The sequence below is a fragment of the Xenopus tropicalis genome, chromosome 5 (genome assembly GCF_000004195.4).
Source record: "Xenopus tropicalis strain Nigerian chromosome 5, UCB_Xtro_10.0, whole genome shotgun sequence".
Lineage (NCBI taxonomy): Eukaryota > Metazoa > Chordata > Amphibia > Anura > Pipidae > Xenopus > Xenopus tropicalis.
In genome coordinates, this window is record NC_030681.2 from 138,973,178 (window position 1) to 138,994,945 (window position 21,768).

Sequence of the window (21,768 nt, forward strand, 5' to 3'; positions counted from 1 at the left end):
CGGCCAGCTGCTCCATAGAAATTAATTTGAAAATATAAATATACTCTGGAACCAGGGATAGTTTTTAGCACAGGGCACAAATGTCTTTTTTTGTACACCTTTAGGCAGGAAATGTTCTTGGTGAAAGTACCAATTGCATGTAAGTACTCAGTATAATTATTGCATTGTATTCTTAGTATTTATATCAGTGATATTCAACCTGTGCCAGACTGGCAAAATACAAAAATTGGAACAATTAAGAACTTTCTTTTACACAGAGCTCTCGTACCAGAGCTCAATCTGCAATGCAAATAATTAATTCCACTATTTAAAATGTTATTTTTGAACCAATAAATGTATTTTTTTAGCTGTAATATTGGTGTGTAGGCAGCCATCTGAGCTTTCAGAAAGAGCCAGCGCTACACAACAGAGCTGCTATCAGATAAGCTATTGTTTGTGCTACTTAGTGTAACTGAAGGAGTCACGGGCAGACTTTTTTTACTACTCAGTGTTAATCTCATATATACCACTTGCTGCGCAGTGTGACTGAAGATTATCAGATCACTAGTCACATGACTGAAGGCACTTGGGAAAGAAAGAATATGTCAAGCCCTATGTCAAATTTCAAAATAAATGGATTTAAATGGATTTCAGTGCAGGATTCAGCTGGAGAAGTGTTATTAACTTACCCATTGTTATGATTCATGTGAATCATTATAGGCATTGTGTTCTCATAGATGCTCTTAATTTTCACATAATTAAGGTATCCCTGGGCTAAACTGGGTGTAAATACATGATTCCTCAGAAAGCTTGAATATGGTTGACTGACACCTTGCATTAATGTAGATTCATTTACTTTTGGGGTGCCCTTGGGCTAGTTATTGGACCATGAGAGGCAGGATAGGATGCACCAGAGAAGGACTCACCTATTAAACTAAAACAGATGGAGAGGAACATGTGCCAGGATACTTTAACAGCCATGAAGCCAATGAAATATGACTTTGGTTGTTCCGTTTTTAAGGGTTTTCTGGCAACTGCGTTGGCTGTGGAGAAAAAGGCTTCCGATATTTCACAGAGTTTTCCAATCACATCAACCTAAAGCTCGCGACTCAGCCCAAAAAGCAGAAACACTTGAAGTATTACCTCATCAGGAATGCGCAGGGGAACCTGACCAAGGGAGCAATAATATCCTGGAAAGGCACGGGTGAGTAAATAGCAAAATGTGGCTGTAGGTTCCTCCACTTCAGGGGAGTACTAACATTTTGTGTGTGGGATAGATTATCCTGGCAAGTTTCCTGTAATATTTGGGGTCCTTCATAACCAGATCTGGACTGGGATTAGCCCAATAAATAGTGACTGTCTGTGGCAATTGCCAGAATCCACAGATTGTCTCCGAGCCTGTCCATTACTCCCAGGGCTGCTTCTAGGGAAGACACTGTTTATAGTGCCAATGTTGCGCTTCCTTATATATAAGATATATACTTCCTCCTGGAAGTGGCAGGTTCTAATTTTTTTCCTTGTGGAAAGAAGTCTCACAGTAGCAACAGGAATTTCCAGATATTTTGTATTCAGTGTCTCCATTTCCATCCATACTTTGGATGGTGCCCAAACTGTGTTGATGGCCCCTACCGGGGCAAAAAGCTGTGTAATGGGGTGCCCAGCCTAAAGATATATATATATATATATACATAATATCAATTTAGGCAATACCACATTACCTGTATCGAACAATTTTTTTGGATAAAGGCCATAACTCAGATCAATAAAATGTATAGAAAATATATATAAAAAAAAAAATATATGGAAACTATACCCCCTCTGAAAAGAGGAGGTGATAGGGAACTTATCATCCTTTAGGCTTGAATAAAGATTATGATTTATTTCTGTTTATTTAGTTCAGTATGGTTTTGTATTGTTATGAGATCCTATTTATCCAATAATGTGGGCTTTCTATATGCTAGTGTGTTATGTGAGGTCATTTCCTGCATATGCCTTTATATTCAATTTATCACTGATTTGTATATGGTTTGAAAGGGCACGTAGCTTGCCTGAAACGTTGCTATTATGTTGTGATGTGTTGATTTTTAATATACTGCATTAGCCTGTATATTACAGTAATATTGATGTTTCAGTTTATTTCAGTTTATTCTCAGTGTGTAAGGGCCGTGGCAGAAGGGGAGATTAGTCGCGGCAACAAATCTCCCTTGTCACGGACGACTAATCTTCCCGATATGCCATCCCACTGGCTTGAATGTAAATCGCCGGTGGGATGAGATATGCGGCGCTGCGATTTCCCGAAATCGTGGAAGTTACCTTGTCATGGGCGACTAATCTCCCCGTCTGCCACGACCCTAAATCAGGTCCAAAGTAACTCAAACTAGCAGTTCGGCAAATGTGGATTCTTGGCTATTTAACTTTTAACATCATTGGGACACATTTGGCTGTAACAAAGAGCTGTGCTTTAAATGCAGTTGTTTAAAAATAACTCACATTGATATTTAACATGAATTACATTTTGAATAGAGATAATTCATGATTAAAATAACCCAGATATTTGCAGAAAAATAGAGCACTGAGTAGTACCAGTAACAAGTGTCCCTTTGTTTTGTGTTTAGAGGTCAGAAGCCAGAACCTTTCTGCTAACATGTGCTCAAGTACTGTACCTGCTATGCAGGATGGACCTGGATCCATGAACAAGTCAAGTGACCCACCTACTGCCCCCAATTCATATCTGAACAGTGGGGGTGTCCTTACTGGTATGGAGGCAAAACAGCACATTTATCAGTCTGTGCATTCTTTTCATTGTAATTGTTGCATTGGCTGTCAGACAGACCTCTTGTTTGACTTACATATAGATATTATATAGTGAATAATGTACCCCCTGTTGTAAAATATAAGGATATTAGAAGTCACTAAGGAGTTCCATGACCATATAAAAGCATGAGACATAAGGCTGAGTGCTTTTATACAGGTCATGGAACTCCGAGGTGACTTCTAATATCTTCATATTTTTCAACGGGGGTACTTTATTTATTATAATACACAAGTTTTAGTGAGTCATGTGACAGAAATTACATCATTAAGCACCAGTTATAATGGATGACATCACTAAGCAGCGTTTATAAGGATATACTTTACAGGATATTCATGGCTTTTGTGTATAATGCAGGTATAATGCACAAGAGTCATGAATATCTTGTAAATGATATCCTTATAAACAGTGCTTAGTGATATCATTAGTTCTAATCAGTAATGGCTGATATTATTTCTATTACATTTTCAGCTTAGCTTTAGTGGATAAATATTATTATTATTTTTTATATAGCACCAACATATTCCACAGTTCTTTACAGAGATGATACATCGTCCCCATTAGTCCCTGCTTCAGTGGAGCTTACAATCTAAGGTCCCTATAACGTTCACTAGAGCCAATTCTTATTAGGAGGCAATTAACTGCCTGTATGTTATATATTTGTCAGTGGGGGTGCTATTAGGGGGGTACAGGTTGTACTGCAGTCAAAGCCTCATGGCAGAGAGTGCCCCTAAAAACATAAGAGTGGGATTTGTAGGTTGCAAGGAGGACAGGGCAGGTTTAGGCCAGTCCTGGAAGTTGTTTTTTGGCATAATGGGCATGACTGGGATGGATCAAGGGAATGTTGCTAACTTAGTAGCATGGAGACCCATGACGCCCAAGTTGTCAGCCATCGCTGGAATATTGTGGCATGTCTACACCCTGTGATAATCAGGCTAGGGATAGCAGGGTACACAATGCATGGGTGGATGATTGTTGCGTGTTGGTAGTGCTGCCCTTGACAGGTGATAGTATAGATACTACTGGCTCATTGGCTACATGCATTGCCAGATACAGGAGGTAGGGCAGGTATTTTCAATATTATATTTGAAGCATGGCAACCTAAATAAATACATAATACAAACACACAGTTAATTTTAATATGACCTTATTTGAATACTAAATCACTAAAAATGTATTATACATTGTATTTTTTTATTTATATCATTTATTTTTTGTACAGGAGATAATGGCTACTTACAAGTCAGCTCCTCATACCAGAATATGAATGGGTACCTGTGCCCCCAGCAGTCTGCAAAGGTGAATCCCTCAGCACCAGCAAGGGCCTCGGTTTTAGGTACAATTCAAACATGCGTTTTCTTTAAAGGGGAAGTAAAGCCTGCCATGTGTATCGCACCTGCTACCTGTAATCTAAATATTCTTAAATTGTTGCATGTCATATTTTGTTAGTTGTAATTCTGCAAACAAATCATTAAAGTTAAACATCAAGGAAGCAAACAATAGGGCAGTTTCCACCTAAATGTATAAATGCCAAGAGGTAGATGAGGAATGCTCAGTTCTCAAGTTCAATATAATGTTCAAAATACATATAATTTTTTTTTGGAGAATTGCAGTTGTACTGGATTCCCATTTAAGCCCTGCATATCTGGGACAGGCACCTTCTGCAACAATAGCCTGTGTTTCTGTAAATATTTGGGAATTTCTTATACTTTTTACATTATAAAAGACTAAGGCATGTCAGAAATCTAGAGCTACACTGCCCCCTTGTAGAAGGAAACATATCCAGCATGGACTTCTTAATCGCTGATTTAGATCTAGAGTGCAGTACTGAGCTGTGTATATTCAGCACCAGAAACCAACAGAGGTTTGCTTCAGTGCAATGAGTCAATCAGCAATTAGCTTTGATCAGTTCAGGTCAAGGTAGGACAATAAAGCTTAGCGCTGATTGGTTGCTATGGGTAATTGCACAGCTGCATTTTACCATGTATATTATTATCCTGTATTGATAAAGTCAACATATTCTGCAAAGAAGTACAAAGCAGGGTGTATATCAAATTGATTCCAAATAGGTGACTGGATGCTGCTAACTTTTGTTACTTTTTTTCTTAAATAATAGGAAATTTGACAAATTCTGCCCCCCCAAAAAAACGCCACAAAGGATGGTCTCCAGAGTCGCCAACATCAACAGATGCCAGCTTTGCACAGAGCAATTTTATTAACTCAAGTATCTGTGGAAAAGGTGGTAAGTTTTGAGTAGCATAGGGTCATTGGATAGCTGGGGTCTGACAGTTGTGTCTCTATTGGGTCATGGAAGGAGTAGGAGAGCAGGAATACCCTATCCCTACGTTTCAACAAATGACAAATGACTCTCTATAGCATCACTGTATGGCTGGGCATCTGAGAATTTACTATGTTTCTGCAAATGTAGGGTTAATGAAGGGTTCTCTGTGTTTTACCCCTGGCTCTCTATGGGGGTAATTGGAAGGTGGGTCAGTCTGGGCAACAAATATGATCCCCTTAAGTCTTTTCCTAATACCATTCCATGGCTCTCTATGGAGGTAATTGAAAGGTGGGTCACTCTGGGCAAAAAATCTGATCCCCTGATGCCTATGCATAGTGACCCTTAAATGCCCGGTATTGAGAGAGAGTAAGAAAAGATGAAGGAGGCACATGTTTAGTACTTACCAATGTGCATCATTGTGTTCTTGGTAGATGCCATGCCTCAGATGTGTGCCACACAATCCACCCCAGGAGGCCTTCTGTCTTCATCCATGGTGGTGAGAGGAGAGTCTGTGTCTGTACCCGAGAACCTGCTGAAAACCAGCATGATTAAGCCTGTCATTTTCAAGGGTGAGTAAGAATTGAAGATTTGGTTCACTAAGAACACACTGAGCCTATGTGGAACAGTGCAGTGGTTTTCAGAGATTCAGGATTCAAGCCTATTTGTCGTCTTTCATTTAATGAGAGCCTCATCAGAATAAGGTTGCACATTTATGAAAGCTTTGCTGTATAAGCCATCATGCTATAGTCCCACTGCAATAACCAGGTAAGAAAGTTTATCCCAAGTCTCACCCTAGTTGGCGCTTAGGCTGGGTCCCTCCATCACTGCTTTGAGCGCTCATTGGAAGGCTAGCCTTTGCACATACAGCAGCCCAGGCAATTAAATAATCACTATTCTCATTTACATGCAGTGCTTATTTTCACCACCGGGTGCCGCTGCATGAATGCCAACATATTCTTTAGATCAGGGCTTTCCAATTGGAGACCTGTGGGCTAGATGTGACCCATGTTATGGCCCCCTGTTTGCTCAAAAACTCCATAGATTTTACTGTACTAAATCATCATTTTAATTCATAATTTTAATGTAGTCTGACCCTCAAACATGCTATATGAATTAATCAGCCCACTACATGTAATGTTGGACAGGGTTGCTCTAGATAAACGGACATATCAGGCTTCTGAGAGTTATTTTTAATATTTTATTACATATAAGGGGTCATTTACAAATGCAGTTTCAAACACTTTGCCAAGTTTCCCCTAAGTATCTTTGCTTCTGTCCTGTCTCCTCTGCCAAATTGGAAGCAAGTGCACATTTTGATGCTGCAGAACCCTGGAGCTACCAACACCCTGTAATTCTAGGGTCCCTATGCAGCTTCATTTACGCTGGAATTGTGGAAAATGCTGCATTTTGGTAAATAATAGGGTAATAAATGTGGTGATTTGTGCCTGAAATTGCACTTGCATAAGGAAATGAGCCCTGTTGTCAGGGATTTATATAGGTTCTTAAACAGCACTTGGTTTATTAAAGCAGCTTACAAGGATCGATAAATAAGGTGCAGCACCAATGAAAGCTGTAACCATTGTTGAACAAGCAGGCTAATCTCTGTGTAACTGATGTTATTGCTGCTCTCTATAGGCCACGGGAGCTTCCCCTACCTCTGTGGAAATGTGAATGATGTGATTGTGAGCCCTCTCCTGCACAACTGCTACACAAACTCTCAGTCTATGCCCAAAGCCTATGAGCAGTACGGCCCCACCACAATTCAGCCCATCTCAGAGGAAATGCAGCTCCTGCTGACAGTCTATTATCTGGTCCAGCTTGGTGAGTAGAGACATCCCACTTATAAACCTGTATTATATATTAATCCTAGCTACTGGCGGCAAAGTATAGAGCTGGGACAGGGAGAAAACTCTCAGATAAGGAATCTGGTTCTATTTGCAAAGTTGTATGTTCTCCCTGTGTCTATGTTGGATTCCTTTAGGTACTTCAGTTTTCATCCACATTGCAAAAACATACAGACAGGTCAATTGGCTACTGATAATAATGACCGTTGTGTGGGAATATGATATGTAACTTAGATCATAAGATCCACTGGGGCTGGGATTGATGTATAATCGCTGTAAAGTGCTACTTAATACGTTGGCATTAAACCAATAAAATAATAAAAGGCACCCAGCCTCATATTCCTTTTTGTGCCCAACCCCCACTATTTAGATTAATGGCACAATCCATGTTATAGCATAATATTACTCCTGTGTGCCAAAAATATCTAAATGTAGAAAAATGCAATGTCGGACTGGGCCTACAATTCTCCAAGGACAATGGGAGGGAATGTGAGGTAGATCTTAGTATTTCATTGCAAAAGTATGATGTCCCATGTGCCATTGGCTCCTGTCACTTGTAAACTGCCTGTTCAGTGTTCTAGTCGGCCCATCGCTTGAGTCTGTGACTCTGATCTAGTTACACATATAGTAAATACACTTGCCTATGAATAAATTAGCCATCACTACCAAGGCAGGGGAAACCCAACTCTCATATAGATGACTGGTGTGCCCATGGCCTGCTTTATATCTGTATGTGGGTTAGCTGTATTTCATTGGAAATATAAAAGCAGACATCTGGCCATGTCAGACTAGGCCTCCTAGGGCCCACCAGGGAACCTGACATCAAGGGGCTGTTATTATAACAATGACATATAATGTACACCACATATAGACCTATTCTTGTAATAAGAAAGGGCTGATGGAAATTGCCCTTGACTGCCCTCCTGGCCCACCCTAAACAAAAGTTTAAATAAAATGTATTTATATATGTATATTCTCAACTTTCTTGGTTTTGTAGCTCCAGACCAGGTTCCCTTGATAGAGGACTTAGAGCAGATATTCATGCGTTCATGGAGGGAAACTCACCTGGCTGAAATCCGCCAGTATCAGCAGACCGTGTCGCAGGTTTTCCCGCACCTTCCCAGCCCCATAACTCCTGTGACTGCTGCGCAGCTTCCCTGGCTCGCCGGCCTCGCCGCCAGCTCCTGTAACGAGAGTGTGAAGATCATTGAGTGCAGCTATTCCTTAGCGGAGGGGCTCTGTGAGATGTTCAAGCTGCTGGTGGAAGGGAAACTGTCAAAGACCAATTATGTGGTAATCATCTGCCCTTCCAGAAGCAATGGTATAGATTCCTGCATTGTAATAACAGGTACCTCTCCTGTACTTCCTATAGCACTGCATGTGTCCTGACTGGGCTTGTTTCCAATGCACTTCTGTTAGGGAAGGGATACAATTAGTCATGAGTGATTTTTTTTCGGCAGACATGGTGCCTTCAGTGGCAGTGGGGGGATAATAGCATCTGGGAAGGGACTGTGGCTGTGGGATAGCAGGTATAGTAGGGAGAGATGGTGCCTATAGTAGCAGTGGGGGGATAATAGCCTCTGGGAAGGGACTGTGGCTGTGGGATAGCAGGTATAGTAGGGAGAGATGGTGCCTATAGTAGCAGTGGGGGGATAATAGCCTCTGGGAAGGGACTGGGGCTGTGGGATAGCAGGTATAGTAGGGAGAGATGGTGCCTATAGTAGCAGTGGGGGGGTAATAGCCTCTGGGAAGGGACTGGGGCTGTGGGATAGCAGGTATAGTAGGGAGAGATGGTGCCTATAGTAGCAGTGGGGGGATAATAGCCTCTGGGAAGGGACTGGGGCTGAGGGATAGCAGGTATAGTAGGGAGAGATGGTGCCTATAGTAGCAGTGGGGGGATAATAGCCTCTGGGAAGGAACTGGGACTGTGGGATAGCAGGTATAGTAGGGAGAGATGGTGCCTATAGTAACAGTGGGGGGATAATAGCCTCTGGGAAGGGACTGGGGCTGTGGGATAGCAGGTATAGTAGGGAGAGATGGTGCCTATAGTAGCAGTGGGGGATAATAGCCTCTGGGAAGGGACTGTGGCTGTGGGATAGCAGGTATAGTAGGGAGAGATGGTGCCTATAGTAGCAGTGGGGGGATAATAGCCTCTGGGAAGGAACTGGGACTGTGGGATAGCAGGTATAGTAGGGAGAGATGGTGCCTATAGTAACAGTGGGGGGATAATAGCCTCTGGGAAGGGACTGGGGCTGTGGGATAGCAGGTATAGTAGGGAGAGATGGTGCCTATAGTAGCAGTGGGGGGATAATAGCCTCTGGGAAGGGACTGTGGCTGTGGGATAGCAGGTATAGTAGGGAGAGATGGTGCCTATAGTAGCAGTGGGGGGATAATAGCCTCTGGGAAGGGACTGTGGCTGTGGGATAGCAGGTATAGTAGGGAGAGATGGTGCCTATAGTAGCAGTGGGGGGATAATAGCGCAGGTATAGTAGGGAGAGATGGTGCCTATAGTAGCAGTGGGGGGATAATAGCCTCTGGGAAGGGACTGGGGCTGTGGGATAGCAGGTATAGTAGGGAGAGATGGTGCCTATAGTAGCAGTGGGGGGATAATAGCCTTTGGGTCTGTGGCTGCTGAATCGTAGGGTTAAATAGCAACAACCTAAAACTGTGGCAATATTAGCCAGCCTGAAATTGCAGAAACACATTAATAGACACTAGGGAATCCACTGCAAAATATTTATTTAACAAAACGCAAAAAAAAGGTTCAGGAGCTATGGTTATTATTGCACAGCAATAGATTGTAATGAAAATCAGACAAATAGGGCCCGATTCACTAAAGTCCGAAATAAGGAGTGCTATTTATAGCATGCGTTAAAAATCTTATCACTTCTTATTTTTCGCTCGATTCACTAAAAGGACACTTGTCATAATTAAGAAGCGATGTTCTTGGCGTTATTTATCTTACAATGACATATTTTAATGAAAAAAACTATGCGATAAGCGTTATAGGGGCCGATTCACTAAAGGTCAATAACGATTATCGCATAGTTTTTTTCATTAAAAAGCATGCGATAATTAAGTACCAATTCATCAAAGTCATTTCGCATGTGTTAATCCGCATATCGCATGCCCCAAAAAACGCATTGCGTTAATTAGCGAATAGAAATAGTATTAACGCATGATTCACAAACACATATGAAGCGTTAAATGCGCTAAATATCATGTTAATCTGTGTGACTATTAACCCTACTTGGGGCAGGCGGTACTTAAAGAAAATTGCGGTTCGTGAGCTATTGGCAACACAACATGGAGTTTGCAGTCGTATTTTTTCAAGTATATGTTGGCCCTAGAGTGATGCATCCTCCAGTTTTCAGGGAAATGGTGGTTTTCAGAAAGTAATGGTTAGGTGCGTAATATATTGCGCTCTGCGTAATATATTGCGCTCTGCATAAAATATCGCGCGCTGCGTAATATCTTGTGCGCTGCGTAATATATTGCTTGAAAATATGTCATCGGAAGATAAATAACGCCAAGAACATCGCTTCTTAATTATGACAAGTGTCCTTTTAGTGAATCGAGTGAAAAATAGGAAGTGATAATATTTTTAACGCATGCTATAAATAGCACTCCTTATTTCGGACTTTAGTGAATCGGGCCCATAGTGCTCTACGAGGCACAGTACATGAGTGACTTCTCTAATTGAGCTCTAAATTCTTTGTGTTACTTTCCACTTGTTTGGAAGCTTTACCTGCTCTGTTGTGTTTGTAGCCTAAGAGCCATTGAGTAGCTGGTAATTCTATGCTCCTCATCTTAGCAGCCAATGAAATGCCAAAGAAAGCAGCAGTGACCTCATAGGGTTATTGTGCCATTTTGTGTCCATTTGTGACATTGTTTGCTCCCCACTCAAACCAAAGAAAGGAGGCTGAGGGACAGCGCTTATGAGAAATATTTCTGTATAATCTATCTATCTGTATAATCACACTGCGCTGCATATCAATTTTGTATGTATTTTTTTGCCACAGGAAAATACCAGGCCCGGATTTTGGTAGAAAGCATGTTCTCTCCATCAGATTACCTAAAAGAGGTGACGTATGAATTAGCCAGCGGGAAGATGGAGAATTTAGCAGCTTTTTTTCATGCATTGTGCCCAGGTAAATGATTTTATCTACATGATATGATTCTGCAGGGTTATTTCTACTTTCATACCTTCCAGTTGTCCCTGTTTAGGAGTGCAGCCCCAAATAATGGGCCCTTTAAAGATGCAACTTACTAGAATGTGGGTGGAGTTTCACATCAATTTGATCATGTCTGGATGTGATTGGGCGTGATCAGGGAACATCAGGGCCATAGCCACCTGGCCTTCTATTTACTCGAGTGGATACGGTGCTTCTCCGATGCCACCACACGTTTCCTTTGAAGTGAATAGGAGAGTGATGAGGCAGATCTGGGTGCTTCCCATCTAATAAAATAAATACACTGGTGGAGAATGCGCCTTTAAAAAAGTCACAGACTTGTTATATAACTTTATGCATGCCCAGTGGTCACATGGGACAGCCAAATAAGCACCATACAAAGGAAGAATGAATAGCCCAGTGGGTTGATTATCATGTACCCCCTAAAAGTTTTAACCCCCACTGAAGAGTATTTCACCTGCATGTACTGAATGCTTTGAATCTGTTGTTAGATGGTGATTTAGATTTCCTGCTGGACAAGTTTTATCAGGAAAATCAAGGCGCTGCCACGTTATCACCAATTAAGCCAAGCACGGAAACACCACGTCCTATATGCACTAGTAAGTAAGGGGGCAACACGCCCTTTTGCATACTGGGGTTAGTAATGTTATGGTTTAACCCTGTAGCACCTGACTGAACTACTCATTCCATCATCCTCAGTTGTTGTTAGAGGCAGTTCCCGGTACTTCACTTAATTTCTCTTGAGAAAATACCATCTCAAATAACCACCCATGCCTCATAGTTTAAAATGGTTTATTCTGAGCACTTTTGCAACTAATTCTTTTTTATGCTATTAGCAGATTAACACTACTAATGTCATGAATATATGTGGGGGGGCACTCTTGTTACACATTCTCGATAATAGCAGTGTTAAACTGCTAATATCAAGAAAACAAAGAAAAATTCAATTTCAGTTGCAAAAGTGCTCAGAAGAGCAACTTTACATTAAGTATTATGGGTGGGAGTTAATTTCTGCTCCACTTTTCCAGGTGTCATACCCATTGGTCCATAAAGATTTTTGGGGTTTTGTGATCATATTAGACTGATTTAGAATAATTTGCCCTGAACTGATCTGTGATTGATCTGCCAGGGAAGCATTCATATTGATCAATAATTTATTGAGTTAACAGAAAAGAAAGTGAATCGTTCCCCGTAGCCTTTTGTGATGTTCAACATCTCACACCGGTTCATTTTTTGGCTGTTTTGAGATAATGGATCCTAAAAGTTGTAATATCTGGGTGTCCTGCTAGAAACCAAACTTGATCATATGCCCCTGTGTTTTTCCATTGTATTTCACTGCTATGATGAAAGGGGCCAATCCATCTTGGCATTTTCCTTTACTGCAGGTTACAACACTGAGTGGCACCATGTCCGCCCGTCCCAGCTGGCCGTGGCACAAAAGCTCTTATCACATGTCTGCTCCATCGCCGACTCCAGCACTCAGAACCTTGATTTGGGCTCATTTGAGAAAGTGGATTTTCTTATCTGTGTTCCTCCATCGGAGATAACCTACCAGCAAACACTCTCTCATCTGTGGAGTTCAGGTAAGGCCCCTCCTAGAACTGCAATAATTCAGTTGTTGAATAATGGCATTTTGCTGGGGCTCCATGGACATTGCGCTATCAGCATAAAGAAACGATATTGCATCCCTCTGCCCATTGTGCCTAGGTGCTTGCACTGAGAGGGGAGGCTAGTTCTTGATCAGATTTGTTATATATGGTACAGTCCACTCACTCCTTGTTAGTTTCTAACAGTGCAATGTGCCAGTGCAGCAATATTCTCTGTTATACTGGAAACACTGCACAGCTTGTACCCAAATACCCCAACAGCAGTTATACATAGCCTGTGCCAGATGGAGGTTGCTATTCTCAGTTCACTCCACGCGCCAGCCTGCTTTACATTTCCATGGAAACTTAACTGCCTTTTTGACCATAAAGTGCGTAGTATGAAGAAATATAACTTCTGCCCTGTTACCAAAATGCAGGCGATAAAGAAACACTTTCCTGTATATGCTCTCAATAAACATTTAGAGGGCAAATGTATCCCACAAGAAGCAGTTAATCCTTCTTGGGACTCCAAGGGTCTCATTTACGAAAAGAGTCTCATTTACAAAAAATGGTTTAAGGTTCAGAAACTATTACTTACTATGTCTAGCTCCTCTGCTATATATAGGGGTGTTACTGGTGCTGTACTAAGTCTGTCTCCCTGGTATACATAGGGGTGCTACTGGAGCTGTACTTTGTCTATCTCCCCTGGTATAAATAGGGGTGCTACTGGAGCTGTACTTTGTCTATCTCCCCTGGTATAAATAGGGGTGCTACTGGAGCTGTACTTTGTCTATCTCCCCTGGTATAAATAGGGGTGCTACTGGAGCTGTACTTTGTCTATCTCCCTGGTATATATAGGGGTGCTACTGGTGCTGTACTAAATCCATCTCCCTGGTATATATAGGGGTGCTACTGGAACTGTACATAGGGGTGCTACTGGAGCTGTACTTTGTCTATCTCCCTGGTATATATAGGGGTGCTACTGGAGCTGTACTAAGTCCATCTCCTTGGTATATATAGGGGTGCTACTGAAGCTGTACTAAGTCTATCTCCCTGGTATATATAGGGGTGCTACTGAACCTGTACTAAGTCTATCTCCCTGGTGTATATATAGGGGTGCTACTGGTGCTGTACTAAGTCTATCTCCCTGGTATATATAGGGGTGCTACACTAAGTCTATCTCCCTGGTATATATAGGGGTGCTACTGGAGCTGTACTAAGTCTATCTCCCTGGTATATATAGGGGTGCTACTGGAGCTGTACTAGGTCTATCTCCCTGGTATATATAGGGGTGCTACTGGTGCTGTACTAAGTCTATCTCCCTGGTATATATAGGGGTGCTACTGGAGCTGTACTAAGTCTATCTCCTTGGTATATATAGGGGTGCTACTGGAGCTTGGTGTGGAGAAGGCCTTGCTCACAAAGCAGCTGCTGGAGCAGTACATAATGAAACTGGATTCCGACGCGCCCAATAAATTCAAGACGTTCCTCCACAGAGCCCTGCAGAACCCTCACACCTTGTTTGTGCTCGTTCATGACCACGCACATTGGGATCTCACCAGGTACTTTTTTTTATTTAAGAAATGTTCAGATTCTACACCTCTTTACTTCTTAATTATCAAGCACATAACACCTCCTAAAAGCGTGGAGTGAATCAGCCTTTTAATGTGAAACTATAACTCTCCATTGTTGTCGAAAAATCAACATGTGCAAATCACTTCCTAATAAAATATGTTACTGCCACTCTGCATTTGGCAAATGAGAACGCCATAGTTCTTAAAATATTCAGATTGTACACTGCTTCACTTCTCAGTTATAAAGCGCATAATATTTCCCAAAGGGGATAGAGTAAATCGGCCTAACAATGTGCTCACATCCCTTGTTTACAAGCCCAGGTGTTGCACTGCTCAGCTTATCCACATATCAAATGCATAGAGTTTCCCAAATATGTCACTAAAGGGAGTTATAGTTGCACTTTAGTCATGAAGTAGGCATACAGCACTGGTAATCCATTTTCCTAATGTGTTTTTATTGTTATATTATATAGTGTTATTTTCAATTGCACTTTACGAATAAAAGCATTTTCATGGTGGAAACCTGGAGAGTGTTGAATTAAATGAAAAGGAAAGGCATTTTGGCATTTTATTGCCAATAGATTTGCCACATTAGTACAAGATAGAACACTGTATTTATTCTGCAGAAAGTTTTACCAAAGCTGAGTAAACAGCCCTAGAAGCTCCCTCTGTTTGTTTAAGATAACAGCTGCCATTTTAGCTTGGTCTTAGTAGCTTCCTGCTGCAGCTCTAGCCGTTGGTAGCATAGATCCAACATTCTGATGGGAGGGCGGAGCAGGAGAAGGAAGAGAGCTGCGCAGACTCCGGCCCTGGGAATGAAGAAAATTTCTGATAGAGGAAGTCAGATACCAAAGAACATATTTACAAAAAAGGAGACAAGAAATCCTGTGGGCTCTATATTTCTATTTGGGCCTGAGCACTGTCCGAAATAGGGATTTTCTGGGCACTTTTTGGAATATGAGCAGTGCAGCCAGTCGCCAGTAGGCTGTTATTTTACTGGCTTGGCTGTTAAGTACGCTTACATAAAAATCAGGGTGGCAGGTAGGGAATCTGGGGCTTTGGCAGTTTTATAGTTAATCGCTCGCTCTTATCCACCCCACACTGCTTTTTTAATAACAGTTTTTTGCCATTTTGGTGATGGTGCACCTCTTCCAGTGGATCTGTGGTCTCATTGGGGTTAGTTTTTGGCAAAAGACAAATAGCCACCTATCATTAGACTATGTGCCGTAATAAAATACCCATTCCCTGCTACAGAAAGTTCCAGTTTTCATGTAATTTTCAGTTCTTTTCAGCTCTTGGGCAAATATATCCTTTCTTTAAATATAACCCTAACTTTGAGATGCAAGTTTTTTTTAATAGCTTTTTATATAGCCGTCCCTACTTACTGATAGATAGATGAGATGGCGTGATATTTCAGCCGGATAAAGCAAGCAGCTTTTCAATTCACACGTAGTGCTATTTCTTCCCATAATAGGTCAGTGCATAGGGAGTCACTGCTAAATAAAATCCTAACAAGTACAGAACTTACTGAGGTTTGAAAATCATCATAGCTGTGTCGGTCAGAGTGTTGTGCTCTATATATAGGGAATAGTATACTTCATAATGTCAAATAGAAGGAGGATATATATATACAGGTATGGGATCCCTTATTCGGAATCCTGTTTGATCCCAACTAAGATATAATTAATCCCCACTGGAAGCAAAACAAGCCTATTGAGTTTATTCAATATTTAAATGATTTTTAGTAGACTGAATTTATGAAGATCCAAATTACAGAAAGATCCCTTAGTTACATAGTTACATAGGGTTGAAAAAAGACCATTGTCCATCAAGTTCAACCCATCCGAGTAAACCCAGCACACAACCTATACTAACCAATCTATACACTCACATACATAAACTATATATACAACCAGTAATACTAACTGTAGATATTAGTATCACAATAGCCTTGGATATTCTGCTTGTTCAAGAACTCATCCAGGCCCCTCTTATAGGCATTAACAGAGTCTGCCATTACCACATCACTAGGAAGGGCATTCCCCAACCTCACTGCCCTCACCGTGAGAAACCACCTACGCTGCTTCAAATGGAAGCTCCATTCCTCTAATCTAAAGGGGGGCCTCTGGTGCGTTGATTGTTTTTATGGGAAAAAAGAACATCCCCCAACTGCCTATAATCCCCTCTAATGTACTTGTACAGAGTAATCATTTCCCCTCGCAAGCGCCTCTTTTCCAGAGAAAACAACCCCAACCTCGACAGTCTAACCTCATAGTTTAACTCTTCCATCCCCTTAACCAGTTTAGTTGCAGTCTCTGCACTCTCTCCAGCTCATTAATATCCTTCTTAAGGACTGGAGCCCAAAACTGCACTGCATACTCAAGGTGAGGCCTTACCAGGGACCTATAAAGAGGCAAAAATATGTTTTCATCCCTTGAGTCAATGCCCTTTTTTATACAAGACAGCACTTTATTTGCTTTAGTAGCCACAGAATGACACTGCCTGGAATTAGACAACTTGTGATCTACAAAAACCCCTAGATCCTTCTCCATTAAGGAAACCCCCAACACACTACCATTCAGTAGATAGTTTGCGTTTATATTATTTCTACCAAAATGCATAACTTTGCACTTATCAACATTGAACCTCATTTTCCAGTTAGCTGCCCAGTTTTCCAATTTTGTCAAATCGCTCTGCAAAGCGGCAGCATCCTGCATGGAACTTATAGTTTTGCACAATTTAGTGTCATCAGCAAAAATAGAAACATTACTCTCTAAGTTAAAAAGCAAAGGACCAAGGACTGACCCCTGCGGTACTCCACTAACCACACTGGCCCAATTAGAAAATGTTCCATTTACCACCACTCTTTGTACTCTATCCTTCAGCCAGTTCTCTATCCAATTACAAATATTATGTTCTAGGCCAATATTCCTCAATTTGATCATTAACCTTCTGTGAGGTACTGTATCAAACGCTTTAGCAAAATCTAAGTAGATGACATCAACTGCCATTCCAGCATCAAGGTTCCTGCTCACCTCCTCATAAAAGGCGACTAAATTAGTCTGGCAAGATCTGTTACGCATAAAACCATGCTGGCACAAACTAATAGTATTGTGAACTGCAATGTATTCAACTATCCTATCCCTTATTACCCCTTCCAGAAGTTTTCCTACTACTGATGTCAGACTAACAGGCCTATAGTTTTCAGGCTGAGAACGAGATCCCTTTTTAAATAACGGCACCACATTAGCAATCCGCCAGTCTCTCGGCACCATGCCAAACCTCAACGAATCCTGAAAAATTATGTGAAGAGGCTTGGCAATCACAGCGCTCAGCTCATTTAATACCCTGGGATGAATCCCATCCGGCCCTGGACCTTTGTTTACCTTTACATGTTCAAGTCTCTTTTGAATTTCCTCCTGAGTGACCCACGCGTCAGTAGCTTTTCCTTAACCGGAAAAACCCCAGGTCCCGAGCATTCTGGATAACAGATCCCATACCTGTATATATCTTAGTTCCATGGCCATATATACTGTATATATGGACAAAACTGCAAGCCAAGTCATTTATACAGGTTATTTTTTCCATCCTTGTATAAAAAAAGTAAGCAGACCCTCTCTCTGGGAATTAACCCCTTCACGCTTGTACCCTAGCCAGGTGTCTCCACTGCCTAGCTCTATTTCTGGCCCTGCATGAAAGGGTTGGTTGACCTTTAAGTTAACCTTTAGCGTTTTATAGAATTCTTGCCAACTTTTCAACTGGTCTTCAATTTTTTTGCTTTCCTCGTCTGACCCTTTCCAGCTTTTCAATATGGCAACCAAAAAAACTATTGCTCTTTGAGGCTACAATGTTATTGTTATTATTATTCTTTATTACATGTCTTTCCATTCAGGTCTTTTCTTATTCATATTCTAGTCTCTGATTCAAACCACTGCCTGGTTGCTAAGGTAAATAAGACCCTAGCAACCAACTTGAGAGCTGCATAACAAAAAGCGAAATCATTTGAAAAAATATCAGTAATAAAAAATGAAGACCAATTGCCAAAGGTCTCAGAATATTATTCTCTACAACACAAGTTAATTTAAAGGTACAAATGTTTATGGCTGGTGTGCCATAGGCCTGAAGAAGTATCTTGCTGTTTGCACCGTACATTCATTCTTTGCATAGTTGCTTTTCAATGTATGAATGGAAGTTAAAGTGGTGTGTTCCTCAGCGGATTCCATTTTGTTTGGACTTAAGCCATAAGAGTTCTGATTAACTGTAGAAATCATCAGCGGAAATACATCATGGCAGCTCCCACTCACACATATACAGGAATAATTCAGAGACAGAATATTCTCTGCTTACAATATGTCACATTCTCATTGTGGATGTCAGTTTAATGGGAAAAGAGTAGATTTCCCTTTGAAATAAGTTCTACCCAAGGCAGAGATTTATTATGGGCAGATGACAGGTGACAGCGGGCGTTAGGTGGCAGGTTGAAGCCTTTGTGCCTCGCTGATACGCAGTGTTTAAATGCTACGCTTGCTGCACAATTAATATTCTACATTTAACCTTTTCTCTTATTCTCAGAGGGCATATGCCTAATGCACCACTTGCACACTAATGAAATATGTGTTATGTCTCATGGAATGAAATGGCAAATGCTCTGCCCTCCAATTCATTTCCATTAAACAGAAATATAAAACAGCTGAACATGTATGGGACTCATTTGGCAGTTCTCTTAAAGGGACAGTATACACGCCTTTTAACATCAGATAAGTGCATAGGGCTTGTGCTGAACATACTTTTTGATTATTATTTTAATTAAGAAATATCTATGATTTCTGTTTATGTCTGGCACTATACAAGAATATGAAGCCAGTTAAGCTTAAAAGAAAACTATACCCCCAGAATGAATAAATAACCAACAGATAGTTTATATTATGTTAAGTGGGCTATTAAAGAATCTCACCAAACTGGGATATATATATCAGTAAATATTGCCCTTTTACATCCTTTCCCTGGAGCCGCCATTTAGTGATGGGCTGTGTGATCCCTCAGAGATCAGCTGACAGGAAATAATGCAGCTCTAACTGTAACAGGAAGTAGTGTGGGAGCAAAAGGCAGAACTCTGTCCATTCATTGGCTGATGTGGCCTAGCATGTATGTATGCCTTGGCTTGTTTGTTTGCACTGTGAATCCTATGATCCCAGAGGGCGGCCCTTAGTACTTAAAATGGCAGTTTTCTATTTAGGATTACCCAATGGCACATACTACTAAAAAGTATATTTTTATGAAAATGGTTTATTTAGATGAAGCAGGGTTTTACATATGAGCTGTTTATACAATATATTTTTATTGATACCTACATTGTTTGGGGGAATAGTTTTCCTTTAAGCACCTCCTATCCATTCTGTTTATAGAAGTTCACTGGAGCTGAAAAAACTAATTACCAGTCAACTGAAAAGCCCCCTGGTAATGAGCTGCTCAAAGGCTGCTGCTTAGAGAAGGGAGGGGCTGGTTTGTATAGGTAGATAAAGAAGAGGATGTGAGTTCAGTCAACATAGCCAAACTTTCAAATGAGTGCTTTTTAATGGCAAAAACATAGGAAAATATAGATTAAATCCTGTGAGGCAAGGACTGTATTGGGCCTCTGCAAATCTGCACGGGGCCCCCTGATCCAATTGTACTGATATCTATATGATTCTTTACTGTTTTCCTTTTTTCTCAAAGACAGAGAAGAATCGTACCTGTATATTTTAGTGATAGTGTCCCTTTTGCTGCTCCAAATTAAATAAACCCCCTTCCTTATTTTATTCAGGAATTTTCACAGACATTAGTGATTAAACACCAGTAACCAATTACAAATAAAAGTGAGAGGCATAAGGGGCACAGACCACACGCATATACAGTATATACGCTGGTCATGGACTGAAAATGTAGCTGTGAATCAATGTATACAAGGGTAAAGCAAGACCCATTTATCTGCCAGCCACTTGAGTCCCCTGTCTATATCAGAACCAAACAAAGTCACTAGGGCCAGAGTCACATACACTATAACCTAAGTGGCATCCTGTGTAACTGTCAGCCTTTCCCACATTAAAGGAATCGACACTGAAATGATTCTCCACTTTCAGATCTTCTCTCCCTGGTTACCCCTTTGTGTTCGCTCCCCTAAATATAATCTTTGCTTTTTTTTTTTGTCTTCCCGGCCAGTTCTGTTTATAGCCCTTATGCTCAAAGTGAGTCCAACATGGGCCTTGTTGATCGACTGCTAAACTGCAGAGAAGTGAGAGACGCGCCCAATATCTTGGTTTTACACGTGACTTCCTTTCCTTATGCTCTGCAAACACAGAACACCCGGATCAGCCCATACAATGAAATACACTGGCCTGCTTCACACAGTCATGTATGTATTGATTATATCTATCTATCTATCATCTATCTATCTATCATCTATCTATCATCTATCTATCTATCTATCTATCTATCTATCTATCTATCTATCTATCTATCTATCTATCATCTATCTATCTATCATCTATTATCTATCTATCATCTATATATCATCTATCTATCTATCTATCTATATCTATCTATCTATCTATCTATCTATCTATCTATCTATCTATCTATCTATCTATCTATCTATCTATATCTCTCTCTCTCTCTCTCTCTCTCTCTCTCTCTCTCTCATCTATCTATCTATATATCTATCTATCTATCTATCTATCTATCTATCTATCTATCTATCAATCATCTATCTATCTATCTATCTATCTATCTATCTATCTATCTATCTATCTATCTATCTATCTATCTATCATCTATCTATCTATCTATCTATATCTATCTCTCTATCGTATCATCTATCTATCTATCTATCTATCTATCTGTAGAATGTAGGCATAGGGTGGGCTCTGGTGGGCCCTTGGAGACCGTCTTACCATACTATAGCAGGAACTAAGTCTCCTAGGGCCATCAGAGAACTGGGCACCCTGGGCACTCTCCAGGGTATAGATAGATATAGATAGTACCAAATGGTGAGGGTTTTTATATAGCCCTTAGCCCTATGTTGGAAAAATGGATAGGCAGTTCTCATAGTGCAGGGCTTGGCCTACTTGGATATCCTCTAGTGCTCTAGTAGGCCAGTCATACCCTGAGCAAGAATAAAATGGGTGTAACAGTTTAATTTATTCCGATGTAAGATCTCAAAGGGAACAAAGTAACTATTTTCCTTAATTGCTTGCCCTTAAATTCTTATTGTAGGGGATGGAATTGTACCACGAGAGCAGGAAATACTTCGGTCTGTCCGAGTTTATTGAATCAACCGTTTCTGGCCACAGCCTTCCTTTGCTCCGCCATGACAGCTCCTTTGAAGCCATCGTACTGGCACTAGGAAAGAGGTACCATGTCGTATTTACTGTAAATATGAATTTCAAGTGATACTTGGAATCATTTGTGAAAGACCGGATTACTGCAGTGATGCTTTTTTGAGTGCTGTGGCAGGAGCCTCT

General features: G+C 40.9%; 1 protein-coding gene across 3 annotated transcripts in view; it reads left to right on the top strand.

Moving 5' to 3' along the window:
- Window positions 1-21,768, top strand: part of greb1 (growth regulating estrogen receptor binding 1) — a 66,315-nt gene that overhangs the window by 26,775 nt on the left and 17,772 nt on the right. For 2 of the 3 annotated variants that reach the window (XM_012963456.3, XM_012963457.3), the window contains exons 5-17: window positions 1,001-1,183; window positions 2,595-2,735; window positions 4,014-4,127; window positions 4,908-5,033; window positions 5,504-5,641; window positions 6,708-6,893; window positions 7,914-8,264; window positions 10,939-11,067; window positions 11,601-11,708; window positions 12,495-12,692; window positions 14,077-14,257; window positions 20,468-20,660; window positions 21,521-21,657. In XM_012963456.3, coding sequence (XP_012818910.1) covers window positions 1,001-1,183; window positions 2,595-2,735; window positions 4,014-4,127; window positions 4,908-5,033; window positions 5,504-5,641; window positions 6,708-6,893; window positions 7,914-8,264; window positions 10,939-11,067; window positions 11,601-11,708; window positions 12,495-12,692; window positions 14,077-14,257; window positions 20,468-20,660; window positions 21,521-21,657 — 2,185 coding nt within the window. The remainder of the gene's footprint in view (window positions 1-1,000; window positions 1,184-2,594; window positions 2,736-4,013; window positions 4,128-4,907; window positions 5,034-5,503; window positions 5,642-6,707; window positions 6,894-7,913; window positions 8,265-10,938; window positions 11,068-11,600; window positions 11,709-12,494; window positions 12,693-14,076; window positions 14,258-20,467; window positions 20,661-21,520; window positions 21,658-21,768) is intronic. The other variant, XM_012963459.3, reaches the window with a different exon arrangement.